Source organism: Egretta garzetta, unplaced genomic scaffold (assembly GCF_000687185.1).
Source record: "Egretta garzetta isolate BGI_Z169 unplaced genomic scaffold, ASM68718v1 scaffold81, whole genome shotgun sequence".
Taxonomy (NCBI): Eukaryota; Metazoa; Chordata; class Aves; order Pelecaniformes; family Ardeidae; genus Egretta; species Egretta garzetta.
This window is the reverse complement of record NW_009258671.1, coordinates 8,915,606-8,934,460: the sequence shown is the minus strand read 5'-3', so window position 1 is coordinate 8,934,460 and position 18,855 is coordinate 8,915,606. Positions and strand designations below refer to the sequence as shown.

The 18,855-nt window shown below is 40.7% G+C and overlaps 1 protein-coding gene across 2 annotated transcripts in view; it reads left to right on the top strand.

Annotated features, from left to right (window-relative positions):
- The window catches only part of WNT7B (Wnt family member 7B), a 95,283-nt gene extending 82,360 nt beyond the window's left edge, over nucleotides 1-12,923 (top strand). For both annotated transcript variants that reach the window (XM_009648789.2, XM_009648788.2), the window contains exons 3-4: nucleotides 967-1,238; nucleotides 12,444-12,923. In XM_009648789.2, the coding sequence (XP_009647084.1) occupies nucleotides 967-1,238; nucleotides 12,444-12,923 (752 nt within the window). The remainder of the gene's footprint in view (nucleotides 1-966; nucleotides 1,239-12,443) is intronic.
- Nucleotides 12,924-18,855: the final 5,932 nt, after the last annotated feature.

The following is an 18,855-nucleotide window of genomic DNA, read 5'->3' as shown; positions in this document are numbered from 1 at the left end:
AATGGGCTGTAGCATCCCTTTCAATCGTTTTGCCTCTGTATCTTCTTGCATATGGGCATCCCACAGGCAATTCAGCCAACCAGTGTCTAGTAAAGAAAGGGGGTCTATTTGCCTCTCTTCATATACTCGATATCAACCACTATAACATGGAACTGGGAATGAGGAACCTTGGCAACTAGTGACATCATAGGAAAAAAAAAAGAACATTTTCTCTAAAAAGACTTTTTTCTAAACAGACTGTGCTTCCATGGCAATATTTCACTTGTTTTGGAGAGGAAATAATGCTGGCATAGCCCTTCCTATACCCCCTGTATGCTCGATAGCCAAGCTAGAGCAGAGGCTTGGGTCAGAGTGGGAGTGGAGAAGGGTCATTTCAGCAAAACTAATACGGAGAAGTCAGCAATGGAAAGGGGTCGCCTCTACTTTACCTTGAAAGAAAACAAAACCTGCCCAGCTCTTGTCTCTATAGGCCTCTCTTGCAATGCTTTACACTCAGCATCACTAATGGGTGCTACCAGAGCATTTATAAAGGTGGATTAATAATCCTTTCCCATTTGTGTCCCAGCCCTCTTGCACACCTGAAAGGCTCTGATATTTCTTACGTTGTCTGAACGCTTTTCTTTCTCCATCCAGTGCCAATGGTTAGAGGTAACTTTTGTTTTCCAGTGAGCATTGCTGCCAGTGACTCGAGTATTATTCATCCAATATAGATAAATTGCAGCTTGCAAACCTGAGTAGACAGTGTAAAAACAAACTGTGTTGCCTCTCTTCATCGCCGTGCAGACTCACTGCCAAATTCCCCTCTGGTGAAGGGGGTTAGGTGGGACTGCCATATGGCTGGTGCTTACTTGGGGTACACGCCCTGGCTGAGCCAAGCATTTTAACATTGCTGTAGATAATGTGTGTGCTTTCTTTAGTAAGTGCTGCCTTTCTGCCAACCCATCAGCTTTTGGCTTCTCTCCACAGGAAGCAGGGAAGCTGCGTTCACCTATGCCATTACTGCTGCCGGGGTTGCGCACGCCGTCACGGCCGCCTGCAGCCAGGGCAACCTCAGCAATTGTGGCTGTGACCGAGAGAAACAGGGCTACTACAACCAGGAGGAGGGCTGGAAGTGGGGAGGCTGCTCTGCGGATATCAGATACGGCATTGAGTTCTCCCGGAGGTTTGTTGATGCCCGAGAAATCAAAAAGAATGCACGGAGGCTGATGAACTTGCACAACAATGAGGCTGGAAGAAAGGTATTCCAGAAAGGATGAGGGATGGGGAAACGTGTGCGCTGGAGGATGGGGGGAGGCTGGCTTGGTGGCAAGAGGCACTCCCTGAGAACTTACCCCTCTCTCTGCTGTTGTCCCACACCCACATCAAGTTACGTGATGGCATCTAATGTTTACTTTTTGTTGCTGTTTCTTTTTGTTCAGAGCTGGCCATGTATTACAGATACTCCTCTAAATGTTTCTGCTTCCTAAGCCTTCTTTCCAGTCCCACTGACAACAGAGAGGACTTTGCTGGAGCTGTTTGGCATAACGATAAATCTTTGCTTTTCATCTCCTTTGCTAAAATCTAGCAAGAGATGCCAGGGCTTGTGATAGGACAGGACAGAGTTTCTGCATTACTGAACTCCCACAGCACTTGCAGCTATTTGTTCCATCCAAAACTAAAACACTTCTTTGACCACAGCTCTAATGAAATACAGACTTCATAGCAAATGCACAACTGTCCATTTCTCACTGGTGGGCTACAAATGGCTGCCTAAGTGTCACCTTGGAAGAAGAAACAGTTTCATGCCTACAGCCATGACTGAGTTGCTTGCAATGGAAAGAGTAAACATCATGGAGCTATGCCGATTTATGTCGGTTGAATAGCAATCCTCATAGCTCTCAAAGCTTGCCCTTTAAAAAGTCTAACAAATCTTTCTGCTTAATATATCCCTACCTCAGGAGAGATTTCACTATATCCTCCAAAATGTTTTTCCCAGGTAAAAAAATGCTGCTTCTACCCTCCAGTGTTGTAGGAGACTCCAGTATACCACTCCTCCACACCTAGCCCCCAAAGCTAGACTGAAATTTTCTCCTCTAAACCAGTGTGTCCTTTCAGTCCCACACCAAGCAGTAGCTGCTGAAGTGGGCAGAGATGGTTGACTTTGTGGTGACAGGCGCAGTACAATTATCTCACCACCTGTATTTTGGAGAATGCTTATTAACTCCCAGTCCATGCAACAATTGCAATGATTGCAGTCAGTTGTGCACTGAAACTGAAGTGTATGGGAAGTTATCTATTGGGGTGAAGGTATTATATAAATTCAACATGCTGAGAGAGACCAGTTATGGGGCATAATCTCAAGTGTAGAGACAGGATTGGTACAGGAGGGGCACAATCTTTTTTCTCCAAACTTGCTCTGTTTAGGCAGTAAGAACTCCTCATACTGCTATATTGCAGCTTGGAAGACCAGCTCCAGGTCTGATCACTTTTAACCTGGACATTTCACCTCGGCATCATGCATTGCGTTTGGATGCAAACTAAGATGGAAGTCACATGTTGAACTTGCAATGGAGCATTTATTACTGCTAGATGCATTACGACCCCTGCTTAAACTGGCACCCCACTGTGGTGGGCACTATGCTACCCCCACGGAAATGCATGTCCTGTTTTGAACATGTTACAGTTGAGATGTGAAAGAGGGACAAAAGAGCAAAAGCGCATGCCTAGATGTAGAATAGTGAAGTCCCTTGCCCAAGGACAGAATGTGGCTCAGTATCTGAGCCAGGCACTGATCCCAGGTCCCCCAGTTCTGAATATAGACTAGTAATCACTAGGCCACATTGCTGATTCTTATCAAGCAAATCATATTTTTAGTCTTCATCAGAATTTCAGAAGCAGGGGGACATAAGCAAACCAAAGAAGTGTTCGTTTTTACAGATATTTCTGGTAGCAGCATTCATGGAAATGCATTTCTTTTAACATTTCTAAAAACTTAATTTTTTACAAATGTTATGCAAAGCCAAACTATAACACTTACTTTTATGTTTTTGAGACAGGAATAAAAAGGCTTGTAAATACTGACAAATAGGTTTTTTTTTTTTCCCCCAAGTACACATTTTTATAAATAGTATTTTGGAATTTACCCACTGTTTGTTGTTGGCAGTTTTCAGTCGTTATTTGTACCCATGTATTTTCATTGTAATCATTAATGCATCATAGTGCTTTCAAAAGCTAAGGATGACTGAAAGGATTTGGTGCAGCTTTTTGTTTTTATTTTTAAGTACAATCCATCAAATCCCAAGGAATGCACTCATAAGAAAAGATGGTTTGGGGATCATGTTTAGAAATAACGTTGATGTTATGACATGTGTTCCCATGAAATGAATATGCAAAGTTGTACAGTATATAATACTTAGTGATTTTGGTTCATCTGAGATCATCTGCTATTTGTATAAATTAGGCATTCTGTATTTGAAACCTAAGGTTAGAACAAAACTCTGGAAACAAGAATACGTTTTCTTTGTTTTCTGTGTTGGACCTTTCAGAAAGCAGCCACAGAGTTTTGTGCAAGTGAAATTACAAGCCCCTTCTGAGAATCCAGGCAAACTTGAAATATCACCTACATCCACCTGAAATTGGGCAGTTTTGGGGATCCTGCATAAACTTGGCTTATGTGTGGATGCCATTCTGACATACTCCACATGGTCCTTATATCACACTCAAGTCAGAAATACCACATTTATGTCTGGACACATGCTGAATCACAGGACTGGACCACCACTTTCCTCCTTTCCCCTTCCAAAATCTCACAACACAACTGGGAAAAGCTCATACATCTCTGAGCAAGACTCTCTCAGTACCATCCTGCTGATCTGCATGAGACTTGTCTTAAAATTTGCAAACAGTTTGTAGCGAAGCTTCTGGTTCATGACTGCTATTATTAAGGACCAAAGTAAGGATATTTTTCCCTTCTTATGAATAGAAATAAAAGGTAAGAAGGAGACCACAGGCAACTCAGATTATTTTTGAATTCTTTGTTGCTTCAGAAGTTCTCAATCTTTTCAACATTTGGGTGGGAAAGACAAGACAGTAAAGGAAATATATGCTTTTGTAGCTTCCTGCAGAGATTCTGCCAACCATTAAAATACTTCTTAGTCACAGTTCAATCTTATGAAAACTGGCACAGGGAAAAAAAAAATCCAACAACTTGATCATATGAATGTTGGTCCATTTGCCAAGGTCTTATATTTCACAGTACTTTCACTATTAACACATACCCTTCCCTCCATTTAAATTTATAATGGTAAGACTCACAGTTCTTATTCAGTCCTGGCTTAGTTCGTACTGAATTGGCTTCTTAAGCTAGGTAAGAACAACAATATTTAGCCAATAAATCTGCTATCTTCATTTTAGTCCTCTCTTTAAATCCCAGAACCTCCTAATACAGAAACGTGAGAAAAAAAAGGATGCAGTGGGCTCCCAACCCCACCTACAGTTATTTCCAACTTTCTCTGAAGTCAGTGGAAAGCCCCTGATGACCTCACTAGACGTCTACCAGGTGCCCAGAAGATCATTGCTAGGATCATTCTCCAGGACTCTGACAAGTAGTTTTGCTCCCGGAACAATTTTTTGGATGCTCTTTTATACCATTGCATGGAATTTTTCATGCCCCGGGGCAGGAATTTTGCCCATCTTCAATCTCTCCCAGCTCTTGTCCCAGACACGCCTGGGAGCCAGAGGCATTTGTAACTATAGAAGTGACTATAATGTTTTGCTCTTATAGACTCTCAAAAGCCGGCCTGCTGGTATTTCACTGTTAAAAAAAAGAGTCCTGAGGAATTTCTCTTTGAGGAAAAACCAGCACACTGTATAAATAATTGCACAAACTTTGCAAACAGATGGAGGGAAATAGTTCTGGGGGCTCTTTAGCTTGAATCTGGGGCTGAGATGCTCAGCACAACGCTCTGATAAAGTATCTCCTTGAAAACAGATGATATTTAGACTTTTCAGGGAATTTCTGATGACTCTGGAAATAATGAAGTCCCTAACTGTCCTGCATTGCATCCCCTAATTGTCTGCATTGCATTTCTAAGAATTATTTCAGCTAATGGCAAGTTTGTGAAGTTTCTAGTAAATTTGTAATGAATAGCACCAGTGACAAAATAATAAACTTGCCATCAGTGCCATTTGGAAGAAATAAATGCTTAGCGATTCCTGGTGACATGAGACGCTACTGATGGAAGATTTATGCTTTGCGGCAAAACAGCACCATGCTGTGTAAAAGAGCGAAGTCGCTAACTTCACCATCAATTTTTAAGTGGCCGCTATGATTCAGGATGGAAAGTACAAGTGTGGTAAATGAAAACAAGCCCCTAAAGGAAGACTAGTGTAAGTCTAACACAAATGTTACTGAAAGAATGGCTTGTTGCAAATCTGAATGATTACAGAGAGATCTGTGGGCAAAACTTTGATAGAGTAATGAAAAATTAAATACCAACAAAACCAACTAAGCTTTGATGCTGTTTTACGAGACAGCTTACTACCATGTATTTTTAGAAACAAGTATCTTTGCTCTGGGATAAATGAACTTAGAAAGAGTAACATCTGGGAATGCACACCATTAATCTTAACTTTTTGTTGAAAGCTTCAAAACAATGACCGGCTCTCATGGGGAATCTCAATTATAAAAATGGGTTTTTCTGTTTGTTTGTTTTGAAGGGGGGAGCTAAAAGAACAAGCTGACAAATTGGTAGCAGATCACAGCTTTTACCAAAAAGAAGAAAAGAAATGTTTCTAACAGTTCATCAATCAATTAGGCTCTTACAAAAGACAATGACTGTGGTTATGTGGAGAAAAAGATGGCTTATTTCTTTCCCTTCCAGAAACACACCCATCACACTGACTGCCAGCAACTCAGCCTGGTACCATCCCAATATCTATTTCTTTGTAATGTTGATGGGTTTTTCTTGTTGTTTTTTCGGAATGCCTGAAAGATGACAACATCTTATTTTACATTTGAAACAATAAGGGTGTGGGGACAGTAAAAAAAAAAATCAGACTCTCTTTAGAAGAGATTATTCAATTACTTGGGACAACATTTCCATCTAAGCCATGGCTCGTTCTCACAGTTCCTGGCGCCACAGGACTGTGGTACTGGGAAGGGGTTTTTTTTGCTGACATGCTTTGGTGGTAGAACAGCTAATGAGGTGATGGTTGGTCACCGTTCACATTATATATATTCACATACACACACACACACATATATGTAGGGTATGTGTATGTGTACATAATTATGTAGATTTATACATGTTTATGTGTTGTCTGTCTGCATAAAATATGTAAGGAAGTGTTAGCCTACGTCACCCCACATGAAATACTTATATTCATAAGCTCACTTCTGCAAGATGCGCAGCATGCCCTAACATGTTGCAAACTGCCCTCACCATCACCTAACAAGACATAAAAGTTAGAAGCAATCCCTGGAAGAAGATTCTGGGTGAAATGCTCCAAAGACACAGCGGAGGCTGAATCCCAGTTTCAAAACTGAAAGCCAACTAATTTTATGCTCCTATAAGCCTAAAATATTCTTCAAATGTGACTTTGTTTCCTAAGTCATTTCAGCGATTTAAAGAATGTGACTTTCCAGGTTTTACAGCCCTGAGTCCATCATTTGCTGAAAGTTTTTTTCTCTAAAAGAGACAAACTCTTTCACTGCACATCCCTTGTGAGAACACTCATGAAAGAAAAGCTTTCGATAGTTGTGCTTCATGGGATACTTTCCACTTTCCCACTTAAATTGATTTGCAGACAGATCTAAATCCAATTTCAAAAAATTTGGTGTTACAGCTTGGGTGGGTTGGATGGATAACTAATGCTTATCCATATGTCCTGAATATGCAAGCTTTGGCTCAAAATCTCATGAGGATAGTTCTCCTGCTTCCAGTTGGGCTGGATTTACTAGCCTGGTTTTTTTTCTTCCAGAAACACACCCTTAACATTGGCTGCCAGAAGCTACATCTGGTACTATCCTACTTTTTGAACATTTTGCTTTAAAATTAGAGGGGGGAATAGCCAAATATTTTAGGACTTGCTAAATGGTTTTATTCTAGAAATGCACATGCCCATGCATACCATGCAATGTATGGAGGACAGATATCATCCATCGAGTAAAATATCACTGCACCCCTTCAAACCTGACATCTCTATACTGCCTGACAGAATAAAACCAGCAATTAAATATTTTTCACCCTATAAGATGATATTTAAAATTTTACCTTCAAGCTTTACAGCAAATTCCATAGAAATAAGAGTGAAATACTGCAATTGCACTCACTTTGGGAATGACTTAAAGGCCACTTCTCCAGATTTTTTGCTTTTTGCAACATTTAACTGTAAAAATAAAATTCAGAAAGTTGCATAAGTTTATTGCTCAAACTTAGAAGCTATTTCCTCTTCTTCTAGGAGGTAGGGAAGAGGCCTTAATATAGTTAGTACTTTCACCTGATGGGCAGCCGGCCTCAAAATCCCAGGCTTATTTTCCTGCTAGCCAAAAGGAGAACTTGGGTAAAGAGAACAGTGGGCCTTCTTCAGTTTTTTTAATGCATTCAGTGGGAATACGACAGGAGTGGGTGCCTTACCTAGGGAAGCAGGTGAAGGGTAGGAGGAGGTGGCCTCCTGGTACGCCAGAGCGTCCCCAGTCCTGCTGAGCTCTGGCCAGAAAAGCCATCTTGTGTTGTGGCTGGAGACTGACCTGCTTCAAAGCAGAGGCTCCCTGCTCCCATCAAACTAAACAGTAAGAAAAATAGGGATGTGACAGGAGAGGGAGTAAGCACAGTAATTCAGTTCGTCATCTCCATCCCACAGACTATAAATACTTGTTTGATGCTCGATGGAGCAGCCTCACAGGGGAGCAGAAAGAAAAATAGGCAACCAAAGCACCCATATTCCTCTCCTGCTGGCTCCATGTCTTCTATTCACAGGGCTTGGCACATGAACTGACATGACATGGACTGCTCAGTTTTGGGCTCGATGATCTGCTATCAATGAAGAATATTTTCAGGCCATTTGTATTAGAAAAGTAGCATTACACCCTACTAATGTTAGTTACACCCCTGGCTATCCGAGTTAAAAAGCCAAACTCAAACAAATCCAGCTTTGTTTCCCAGATGGGTCCATCAGCTCAGCATTTTATCAGCAGTGGTGGACCCCAGGCTGCATGGAGACTGAGGTTAGACAGTGCCCACACACCATCGGCTTGCGTGGCTGCAGCTGCTCAAGTATCAAAGGGGTGGTGACATCTTATGACCAGGATCCATCTCTTTTGGTACTGATATTACCCAAAACAAAAGTTGATCACTTGCATATTTGATGGGGGAGAACTCCTAAAGTCTTCTATTTCTTTTTGATACTGCAGTCAAAAAGTAATATGGATTTTGTTACAGTCAACATCTGGTCCAAAAATGTGCATTTCCACTAAGGAAAACACAAACCAGAAAAGGCAAGCCAAAACAAACACACACAAAATGTTACTATTGTTTTAACATATTTTATCCAGATAGGATTTTTAATATGTACAGAAACTGTATCTGATGTTATGCAGTTGGGTCTAGATATGGAACTTGAAAAAATGAATTTCTTTTCATGCGTATCATTTTGTTTTATTTCAGTCTTCGCAAGTCTTTTTCTACTTAACTGGCAGCGGACAACCCTCAAATTGCATTTTCAGTCTATGATTTATATAGGTATAAAAATATGTGGGATAAGAAACCTTTAACATTATATTTCACAATTCATTTAACAAAGTAGCAGTAGTTAGAAAATTTTACTTGGCAAGAAGATACTGGGGTGGGAGCAGGCCTGTATGTGGAAAAGGGACCGAAGGAATGTTCCTACGATTAGTCTGAGGCAGCACAGTCCAACGATGGGAATTTGCTTTGGGAGGTAGATCTTGCTGTAAACCATTCAAGATTAGATACGAGGCACCGACATATGACAAATGAAACTGCTGAGAGAGTGGGTCATACGAGCTAATGATTTTCAATCTTTAATCAGGCACCTAGCTTGGCATAATATATTAGATTTGAGTAAACAAGTACCTTTAAGGCTCAGGGTCAGAGCTTTGATGGGAATTTTACAGAGGAACACTGAGCTGGAGGGACATTTATGAAGTAAAACATAAGTTGCTCTTCATACACAGCATTGAGTGAACAGGGTCAAATCCTGCCACCTTCACCAGGTCCAGCGGCACCTTGCTGGGAAGTGGAAAGCTGCTCCAGATGCTACGCAGCCAGGTGCCACTTTCTGTCCACACGGTAAGCTGCAAAGCAGCAGCACCAGAGCATACCTGAGGACGTCTGCATGGCACCTCGTGGGGCTTTACAGACGTACCTCTGGGAAAGCCGGGGCGTGCTGGCTTGCCAGCAAAGAGGAACGCTCTGCAGCATCTGGATGGAAAGAGGGAAAAAAAATCTTGCTTAGAATCTGCTTAGTTTGGGCCTTGTATTCCCTGACCTCCAAGTTTTTGGGCACAATTCTATACCCACAGCTGACTGTGGGCACACAAATTATAGCATTCAGGAATTTAACTACCTGATGATTGGGCCTGTGCTCAGTGTTGTAACCCCAAGCATTCCACATTCATGAGAGAAGCCTCCAAAAAAAAAAAAAAAACCTGCAAGATTGGCTTCAGGATCATGAATTAATACTTTTTGGAACTTCTGCTTTTTTGAGCCTGCATGGCTTGCATTTGCAAGTTCTTCCACCATCATAAACAGTGGGAACCTTCGAAAAAATACAGCAGTGAAATCAGATTTCTGAACAGCAAAATGACTCACGAAACCAGATCTTCAGAAAGACAACAACAACAACAAAAAAAAAGAAATCAAGGCTTAGGATAAAGTTGCTGGGGATTGTACTACAGAGGGTGCCAGGCAGTGCTGTATATAAATGGCAGCATCTCAACCAAATGGGCAACACAAACAGGGAAACATACGTGTATATATACACACACACATCCATATATAAATATATATATATCAAGGTATCATGTAGGACACCAGAATGGGTGATATCTTTGTCTTTCAGGAACATTGGCACTTTCTGTTGTAGGAGGGAAGCACATCATCGACAGAGGCGGAGGCTCCTTGGAACGCTGTCCAGAGTGTTTAGACCCCACAAGAATAAGGAGCCTCACAAACTTCACCTTCTCCCACACTGAACAAGTTACTGACTTGACCTTTTCAATGAAAAAACAGACATCACAAACATGTGCAGAACCTGAAAAAAAGGTGTACTAAACCACAAGCCTGCTCTTCACCAAGATGTACAATTTAGGGAGAAGAGAAGGTTGACTCCATCCACCTTTTGTCATGGATTTTGCTGCAGGGCTTGTGGCTGCAACTGTATGTTGATCAGTGGTTGAAAGAGGTAGAAACAGGCTAGTTGAAAAAAGAATGTATTTCAATGATACCAGGCAAAACTTGTAAGCAGTTTATGTGTGTATATATAAATATATGTTTATGCACATCTAAATATCGAGAGATTATTTTAACCCAGATTTGTGGAACAGAATTGGAATCTTCTTTGGGGGGCTTTGAAAAATCACATCCTTCTGCACAGGCATGAAGTAGAGACAGACGAATCCTGAAAGACCCTGGGGTATTTCATAAGGCATCTCTCTACTCGCTGCTACTGAAATGCAGCCGCCACAGCAGAAGGCACCAAGTTTTCCAGCTTCTTTCTTTTTCTGTAGGGAAGATGGGAAGGTGATACAGTTTGTTGGAGAGCAGTGGCTTTTCCAGTGACCACAAAAAGCAGCTCATCATATCCTTGCTGGTTTTCTTTTTAGAGTAGTTGCAGCTATAGTACCTTCTTCCCTAATCCAGTAAACCTTCCTGGAAATCAGGTTTTCTACCTCTGAAAAGCTAACTGGACCTTGACCTGGGAAAAGCCTGTGGTTCCAGAAAGTCTAAGGTATTTTTGATGAGGATGCTCAGCTATCTTGTACTTGCTACTGTATGTCAGCAAGGGAGAATCAAAACCAAATATTCTCTTTAATATTGAAACCCCAGAAATTTGGGAAAAAACAAAACATACAATTTAAGTGAAACTCGAACAACTCAGGAGGGTGCCCTCTATTTGCAGGGATAACCAGATCTGTACAGCTTTTATTTTAAGGCCAGTTTCTTAAGCAGTAAGCATTTTTTACTTCCCTTCTACTTCATTATGCCATTGTACTCAGATTTCGGCCCTTTTATCCTTTGCCCATTTCAGTCATGTTCTGGGATCTGCAGCGAAACCACTACAGGAGATGGTCTGCAGCATCAGTAATGCTTTAAGACAAGCTCGGTAGCTCATATTTCTTTGTTAGCATCCCATTGCAAAGGGGAAAGATCAGCTTGCTTTGTTCTTAGGCCTTGATTTTCATAAGCTAATGATGACTGTGGGTGTAATTGTGGTCAGGCTTAAGTGGTAGCGCGAGGGCAGAAAAACAGAGAGGCGCTTCCATGAGGCCGGTTTCCCCTCCACCGCTCACGCGGAGCAGGCGGGCATCTGCTTGCCTTCCCCCGGGCATATGCCCCTGCCTGGGGAAGGAGGGATGTGCCAGCCATGGCATGGCTTGGCTGCAGTGGAGGTGGGAGGGGGGGGCTGGAGTGTGAGCCCACGTGCCTGCCAGTTTGGGTCCCTTATAGGGACCATCTGATGCTGGATTAACCTCCTCCAGGTTAACCTCCTCTGGCAACAGCAATAATAAATACTCTATTTGCTCATAGCAGGACCCTTCAGTGGATTTTATTTCCTCTAATGTTGCGCAATTGTTGCCCCGGTGCAAAAAATGTATTTATGGCTGAACATTTGCTTGATATTTGGGCTAGATACTGCCAGGAGTGCTGCTTTTAAACAGGATGGTGTGCTCTGTGGAACAGTTAGTAGGTATGATGGTATTACCACTGCTGGTATAGGCAAATTTTTTACACAGGAATGCCTATTCAGCCTCACAGTATATATTGTTTTGGGATATTAAAGCGGGTCAACATTTTTTAAACATTCATTGAACATTATTTAAAGCAATTAAAATTAAATATTCTGAATCTTAAGCCACTTTTTTTGTTTGTTTTCAAAATGAAAATGGTTTGAAAAATTTTTTTAAGTCACCGGAGTCCCGTGAATTACTTTGGTGCTAAAGACATGTCTTCTGAAATTTGAGTAAATGTTCTCCAATATTTGGAAAGAGAATGCAGATGTTTTCTAATAAAATGACAAAACACTCTGTTTCCAACCAAGCACCATGTAAACCAAAATGTGTTACAAGCATTCTGCTGGGAGTTGAGAAGATTTATGAGCATGCATTTGAAAAATTGCAACCAGTAGTAATGAATATTCATACAAATTATGCAGACTGAGATTTAGGCAAGCTCACATACCGTTTTCTTGCAGTAACAATATGCAAATGTCTGTACACATAGGTTCTTGAAGAGAGAATGAAATTGGAGTGCAAGTGCCATGGAGTTTCAGGTTCCTGTACAACTAAGACCTGCTGGACCACGCTTCCTAAATTCAGAGAGATTGGATATATCTTGAAAGAGAAATACAATGCTGCAGTGCAGGTGGAGGTGGTACGAGCCAGTAGACTAAGACAGCCAACCTTCTTGAAGATCAAGCAGATTAAGAGTTACCAGAAACCCATGGAAACAGATTTAGTGTATATCGAAAAGTCACCCAACTACTGTGAGGAAGATGCTTCCACAGGGAGCGTTGGTACCCAGGGACGACTCTGCAACCGTACCTCTCCGAATGCGGATGGGTGTGACATGATGTGCTGTGGAAGAGGGTACAACACACACCAGTACACCAAGGTGTGGCAATGTAATTGCAAATTCCACTGGTGCTGCTTTGTGAAGTGCAACACGTGCAGCGAGCGGACAGAGGTGTTCACCTGCAAATAACGGCATCACGTGCAAATGAACAGAACAAATCACCACGAGTGAAGAAAGTGGAGTACAACAAACGACGACAGCATCATTTTGCACATCTAATCTTCTTTGGGAAAAAAAAAAAACAACCCACCATTACAACCACCAATCCCTCCCCACTACTTACACTTCTAAGGATGGTGCATTTTGGCTGGCTGGCTGTTGCAACTGCTTTGGAAACAAGGGCAACAGGATTAAGGTGATGTTGACAAACACATGATACTTTCTCTCTCTCTCTTTTTTTTTTTAAACTACAATCTGGGTGTTGTAGAGTTCTCCTAGTAAGTGTTCTAAGTTATACATATCAGAGAAGCTGATTGCATTGCAGCTCCCATGAAATTTAAAAGAAAAAAGACAGTTTCTTCTATTTTACAACAACAAAAACATCAAGCCCTGTGCAAATAAAGACTTTTTTTTAAGGAAATGAAATCTTCACTGACTAGAACACAGCAGTTTTGCTGCAAACCCCCTAGATTTCTAAGAAAGCAGGTAGAGAGAAAACAACTGGTAGGGAGACAAAATCTGTGGCGGAAATACTCCACTATCAGTTTGGAAAAACATAACGTTCACAAAATTACATCAGCTGCCAGTGACACTGGAACTCTTTGAATGAACATTAAAAATAATTATTTATGTTTTTAATAGTATAAAAAAATTCTAAGCACTAACGGGTAGCTATGTCTTAATTCTGTACTAAATGTAAACTTATTGGAACTCTGACTTTATGATTTTTTTTGTATTTGGTTCTCCCTAAGTTCTTCAATGCTACTGATCTGTTGTCACTCCACTATTAGAGAATTCAATTACTGTAGGCCTTAAGGAATTACCAGAACTGAGCAAAAAGATCACACGAAACTGTGGTTACAAATGCTTGATAAAGACTTTTCCCGCTTGCCTCCTGAATAAGAATGACTCTTTTTAGACTCAGGCTTGAGGCGTGGAGCACCTGCCCTCAGCTCCTCATAGGGAGTTTTAGGATACAAAGACAGGCTTTGACAAATATCAAAGGTTTTGCTCTGCCATCAGATGCACTGGCAGGATCTTCAAGCATTGCATTTTGCCTTTAACAGTTGGAAGTTACTATTACCAATAGTTTTAAATAATTTATGCTCAGTATGAACTGAGAATTTAATAAAAATAAGGTACCTGAGCTCTAGGTTGCTGCAACCTGTGAGCTGTGGTGGCTTCATGAGCATAAGAAAGTTAAAATTTGGGTTAGTCTGTGTCATCATTATTCTAAGGTCGGCAATAACGTACCCCCTGGAAAACAGATGAATGTTAAGAAAGAAGCTGACTTTTTACACCAGCACTCAGTTATAATTCACACATCTTTTCCCTATGAGAGATTTTAAAAAAAATCCTCAGATATTTTACTACTGTAAAATCTGATGTTTTTAACCCCAAGAGCCAGATATGCCCACTTACAACACAGCACATTTAATCACAAAAATGTTTGCTTGTAATAAGGGTCCCTGCCTGATTTTCTGAAAACTTGGATTAAAAATTTCCGAACGTCTGCATATCTGAATTTCTAGCTGTTGTTTCATTTAATGACTTTTATTGAGGGGATGCACAGCCATGAGCCCTCCCCACTTGACATGGGGAGCTCTTGCCACAGTACACAGCACTCCTGGGGCAAGGGTTTGGTGGAGCTACTGCTCTGCCAGCTTCCATGCTGGATGTGTGAATGAGCCAGGATTACTTATGTAATTTACGGACCTGTGTTATCAAAAGTAACTCGTCATCTGGGGACCTTCATTCAAACACTCACGAGGACCTGCCTTTCTGACCCCAAGCACTTACCCTCTGAAAATCAGACCCCTTTGATGAGTCTCTCACAGAGCAATCCAAAATTGCAGAGCTCATTTTTTCCATTGTTGCTGTTGGTTTCTAAATACTGGCCTTGGTGTGAACAAATGCAACTCCACAGAAGCCAACAGGGGCCCCCAAAAATGCAAGAGTCACTCCATATATTTAAAGTCCCTTTCGTTCACAGATGTTGTTGAATAATAGTGATTTACTGTACTTTCACTACATTCTTGACAGGAAGCAAATAAAGCTCCCAAGCACAGTAATGCACAGTCTTATGGTACTAGGTACTGTAAATATATTAGAATAGTATTTGTTAAGTACAATTGAGGAATCCAATTAAGTTATATTATTGTATATCGTTTAAATGTCTATAGAATATTTTAAATTATTGTGAAATACACTGCGTTAAAAAAGAAAAAAAGGTTATATATTATAACACCAACCACTCTGAAAAGTGGACCAAAGTGACACTTTCTTTTTTTTTACATACCCCTGTTTCAAATAGCTCTGTCAGCTACTGTAACACCATTGTAACAGTCCTACGATTGGATGACCTGTCTAGAATATTATGTCTCAGAGCATCCGAGAAAAGCTTTGCTCATGTGGGGGTGCAGCATTCAGAAAGGTACTGTATGGCACAAAGCAGGGGTTGACCACAAAAATGCATGGACTTTGAACTATGTCCCAAGAAAAAGCAGTTTTGGTCAGAAAACACCATTACCACTAATGTACTGAAACATCCCAAAAAACTGGCAACCTTTTAACTAAGGTGTCTATGAACAGAAGTGGGTTACACACAACTTTCATTTAAAAAAATGTAGTTTGATGTCAAAGAACTGTGACAATAGAGGTTGGAACGCGACCAGCAACACGACATGGTTTAACCATACCTTCGCCATGACAAAACTCAAAATACTGTATGTTATTAAAGAAGAACAAAGATCAATTTGTTTACTATGTTAATGTTTTATGGCAAGCAGAAAACAAAAGATGAAATGTGTTTCCATTAAAACTTAATTTTTTTCCCCTTCTAGTTCCCTTTCTTTTTGTTTGTTATTTGTTTAGAAAAAAGAAAGAGGGCAACAAGACCTTATGCAAAGGCTATTTGTGTACAGGCTTCTCTGGATGAGACATGATAGGCAGATTCCAAGTCCGAAGCAGTTTTTGTGTTTTGTGAGAAACAGCAATGAACGTGCCTGTGTTTGGTATCAAAGTCATCTCCCTACAACAGTGGTACAGAGAAACTGGCACTGGCAGCAACCTCGCTACTACCAGGGACTTCAGGTGGCTCAAATGAGGAGAAGATAAATATTTTGTGATAGAAATGTAGCATCAGACTCTGAAATGGTTCTTGACCATGAGCCTCACATAACAGATCAGCAAAGAGAGAGGAATAAGTGCTGTAGAGGAGAGGCTAGAAGGCCCTGACTTCAGCACTTGCACATGCTCCAGCTTATTCAAGCAAGTTACGGACACATCTGAAAACCTAGCTGAATCTGGACCTAAAAGATTTTACGGCATTTACCTTGGTCAGAATAGTAGCAGCCTCCTTGATACTGAGAACAGTGTCTTCCTATATGAAATCTAAAGAAAATGCATGATCTTTGTTGTATTTGCCCCTCAGGGAAGATAGCCAGCTATAGATAAAGGTATAGCCAAATTCCACTGAACTAAGTCCAAAATAACTTCATTAAAATGAACTGAGTTGCCCTGGGTTTATAGCAGTATAAGTATGCCTAGCATTTTACCCGTGGATGCCAAAGAAAACACTGCACCTTCTTTCTAATTACATCATGGGAAACTTGTTAATAGAGCTGCAGGAAGTTTTTATAGCAAATGGTAATATTATAATCATTTCTACAATGACATCTGGAAAGTAGGTGAAACTCATGAAAAGGTTTGCAAATCTTTTAACAAATCTAAAGCTTGTTGTGAGTAGGTCACTTCAAGTTTCAAACATATTTCCACGGACTTCTTTCTTAGTTTAAGGTTAAACTCCCAAAGTGATACTGAACGTAACAAATCGAGACTGTCCTTTAATACCAGCTTTCCCATGTGAATAACTCACTATGCCTTTCACTATTGAAGGCACTATTGGCATTCAACAGAAAATGCTTTCTATAATGCTAGAGATAATTTGCATTCATAGCAATTTTCATAACTGGACAGAATGACTGCACGTTTCCTTTCCAATCCTTCAGAGCTTTTGTGGCAGTGACAGTTCCCACAGCGAAGGTGGTACAGTAAGTGGTACAGTAAAGACTTAACGTTATTCTCTCCATGTGACAGCCACAAGGAGATGTGGGATACACACGACTAAAACTGTATCTAAGGGAAAAAAAACCCCAAACCGTCAAAGTTGGAAAGGCAGGGGAAGTTGTAAGTAATTTCAGTTTGCGATCCTGATATTGTAAGAAACCTCCTGCACACAAAACAAACCGCATTGTAGGTTGAGCTTCACCCACAAACTGGTTTACCCTTGAATCCAAAGTCCCTGTCTGCATCTCTGCACATTTGGACTGTTTCACTGGAGAACAAGCATGCCCAAATGCTGGCAAGAATTTTCCTTTTGGTGTTTCAGCTGCTGTTAGGAAATTGTATGGGATCATTTTCTGAAGGGAGATGGAGTTGCAAATTTAAAATTTGCATCTCATTTTTTAAATTAAGATCTAGGATTTTTTTTTCCCATGCCCATTCCTACAGTATAGATATATGCGCTTTAAAAGATTTGTTTGGTGAAGACCAAAGATGGCAGTTTTCACATAATACATGGTTATTGCTTGCATTGTGTTCCACAGAGTGCTGAGGCAGAGGGAATAATACTGCTGTAAATTCAAAATCTTTAGTTGCGTTCTTCTTACTGAAAGCAATATACTAAATATTACGTGTTTGGAGATCCCAGTGCAATTCTATTTTATAGGATGGTCCTTTCCATAAATTGGTAGCATGAAAGGTGAAAAAAATGGCAATAATAAAGTTTGCTTTGGTTCCAGATTCTCTTATTCTCCCTGTAAACAGACCATAAAATCAATGAGGAACCAGCTTAATGACGTTTAAACTTGTGCGTAGGTATTAAAACCGATTAAGATATTTGTTTCATAGGCGATCCCAAACAGATGTCACCACACCAGGCACTGGAAATGTTTGCATCGAAAGCCAGCTGTATGATTAGCCTCTGCCTTCATTTGCCCAGCAATTTAGGGGAAAACCAGCATTTTAGATCCCATTTAGCTAAAAGGAATTCCCAAGGAGATTACAAGATTTTGATCTTATTGTTTAATTCCTGTGGCTGAGAATGAAAAGGAGCATTCCCTCAATCTTTGGGTAAAGGGAAACCCAAAGGCATTTTGAAGACTATTCACACCACTCAACTTAAAAGACCAAAAGACGGGCTAAGTGAGCTGACAGCCTCTCTGGACTCCCTCCACAATAGGGAGAGTGAACTTGCTCCGGGGTAGGTGTTAGATGGACCCTCTCCTTCTCAACCAGAGAAAAACCCCAGGGAGACACACTGGATAATTTATCTGCTGAAATTAAGCGCGAAAAATTGTGTTGTGTGAATGAAGTCCCATTTCCCCTCTACCGTTTGCCTCAGCTGCTCTTGGGCACTAATTACATTTTCCTTAGATTTTTTTTTTTTTGAACTGGAAGCTTTATTATTTTACGTGTTGTGGAATAGATACTCTATTATATCAGTGAAATTGGCTTTGCTTTTCCTTTTTACTGTCACCTTGTCCTCGTCTCTTCCAACCAATCTCTGAGTCCTGATTTTATGCATGAACTATTTCCCTGCAGAAATGATTTCAAAGAGAATTATAAAAGCCGGGCTATTATCCAGTGATTTGATGAAGCAGTTTCTTACGAAGTGGCTTATTTATGATTTGACTTCCTCTTAAGATACGTGCTGTGCAGAGAACTTTAATCCAAGGGGTGAACCTTTAATAGTATTATGATACTGGCTGTGAAGAATCCTGACGGGTATGCATTGCAAAGCTCTCCTGTTATTTCATCAGAGTGCATCCTGGCTGCTATTTTTGAGCACATCTGGCTACAGCGAAAGGCTCTCACAGCAGGTGCATCCCAATTACCTGCA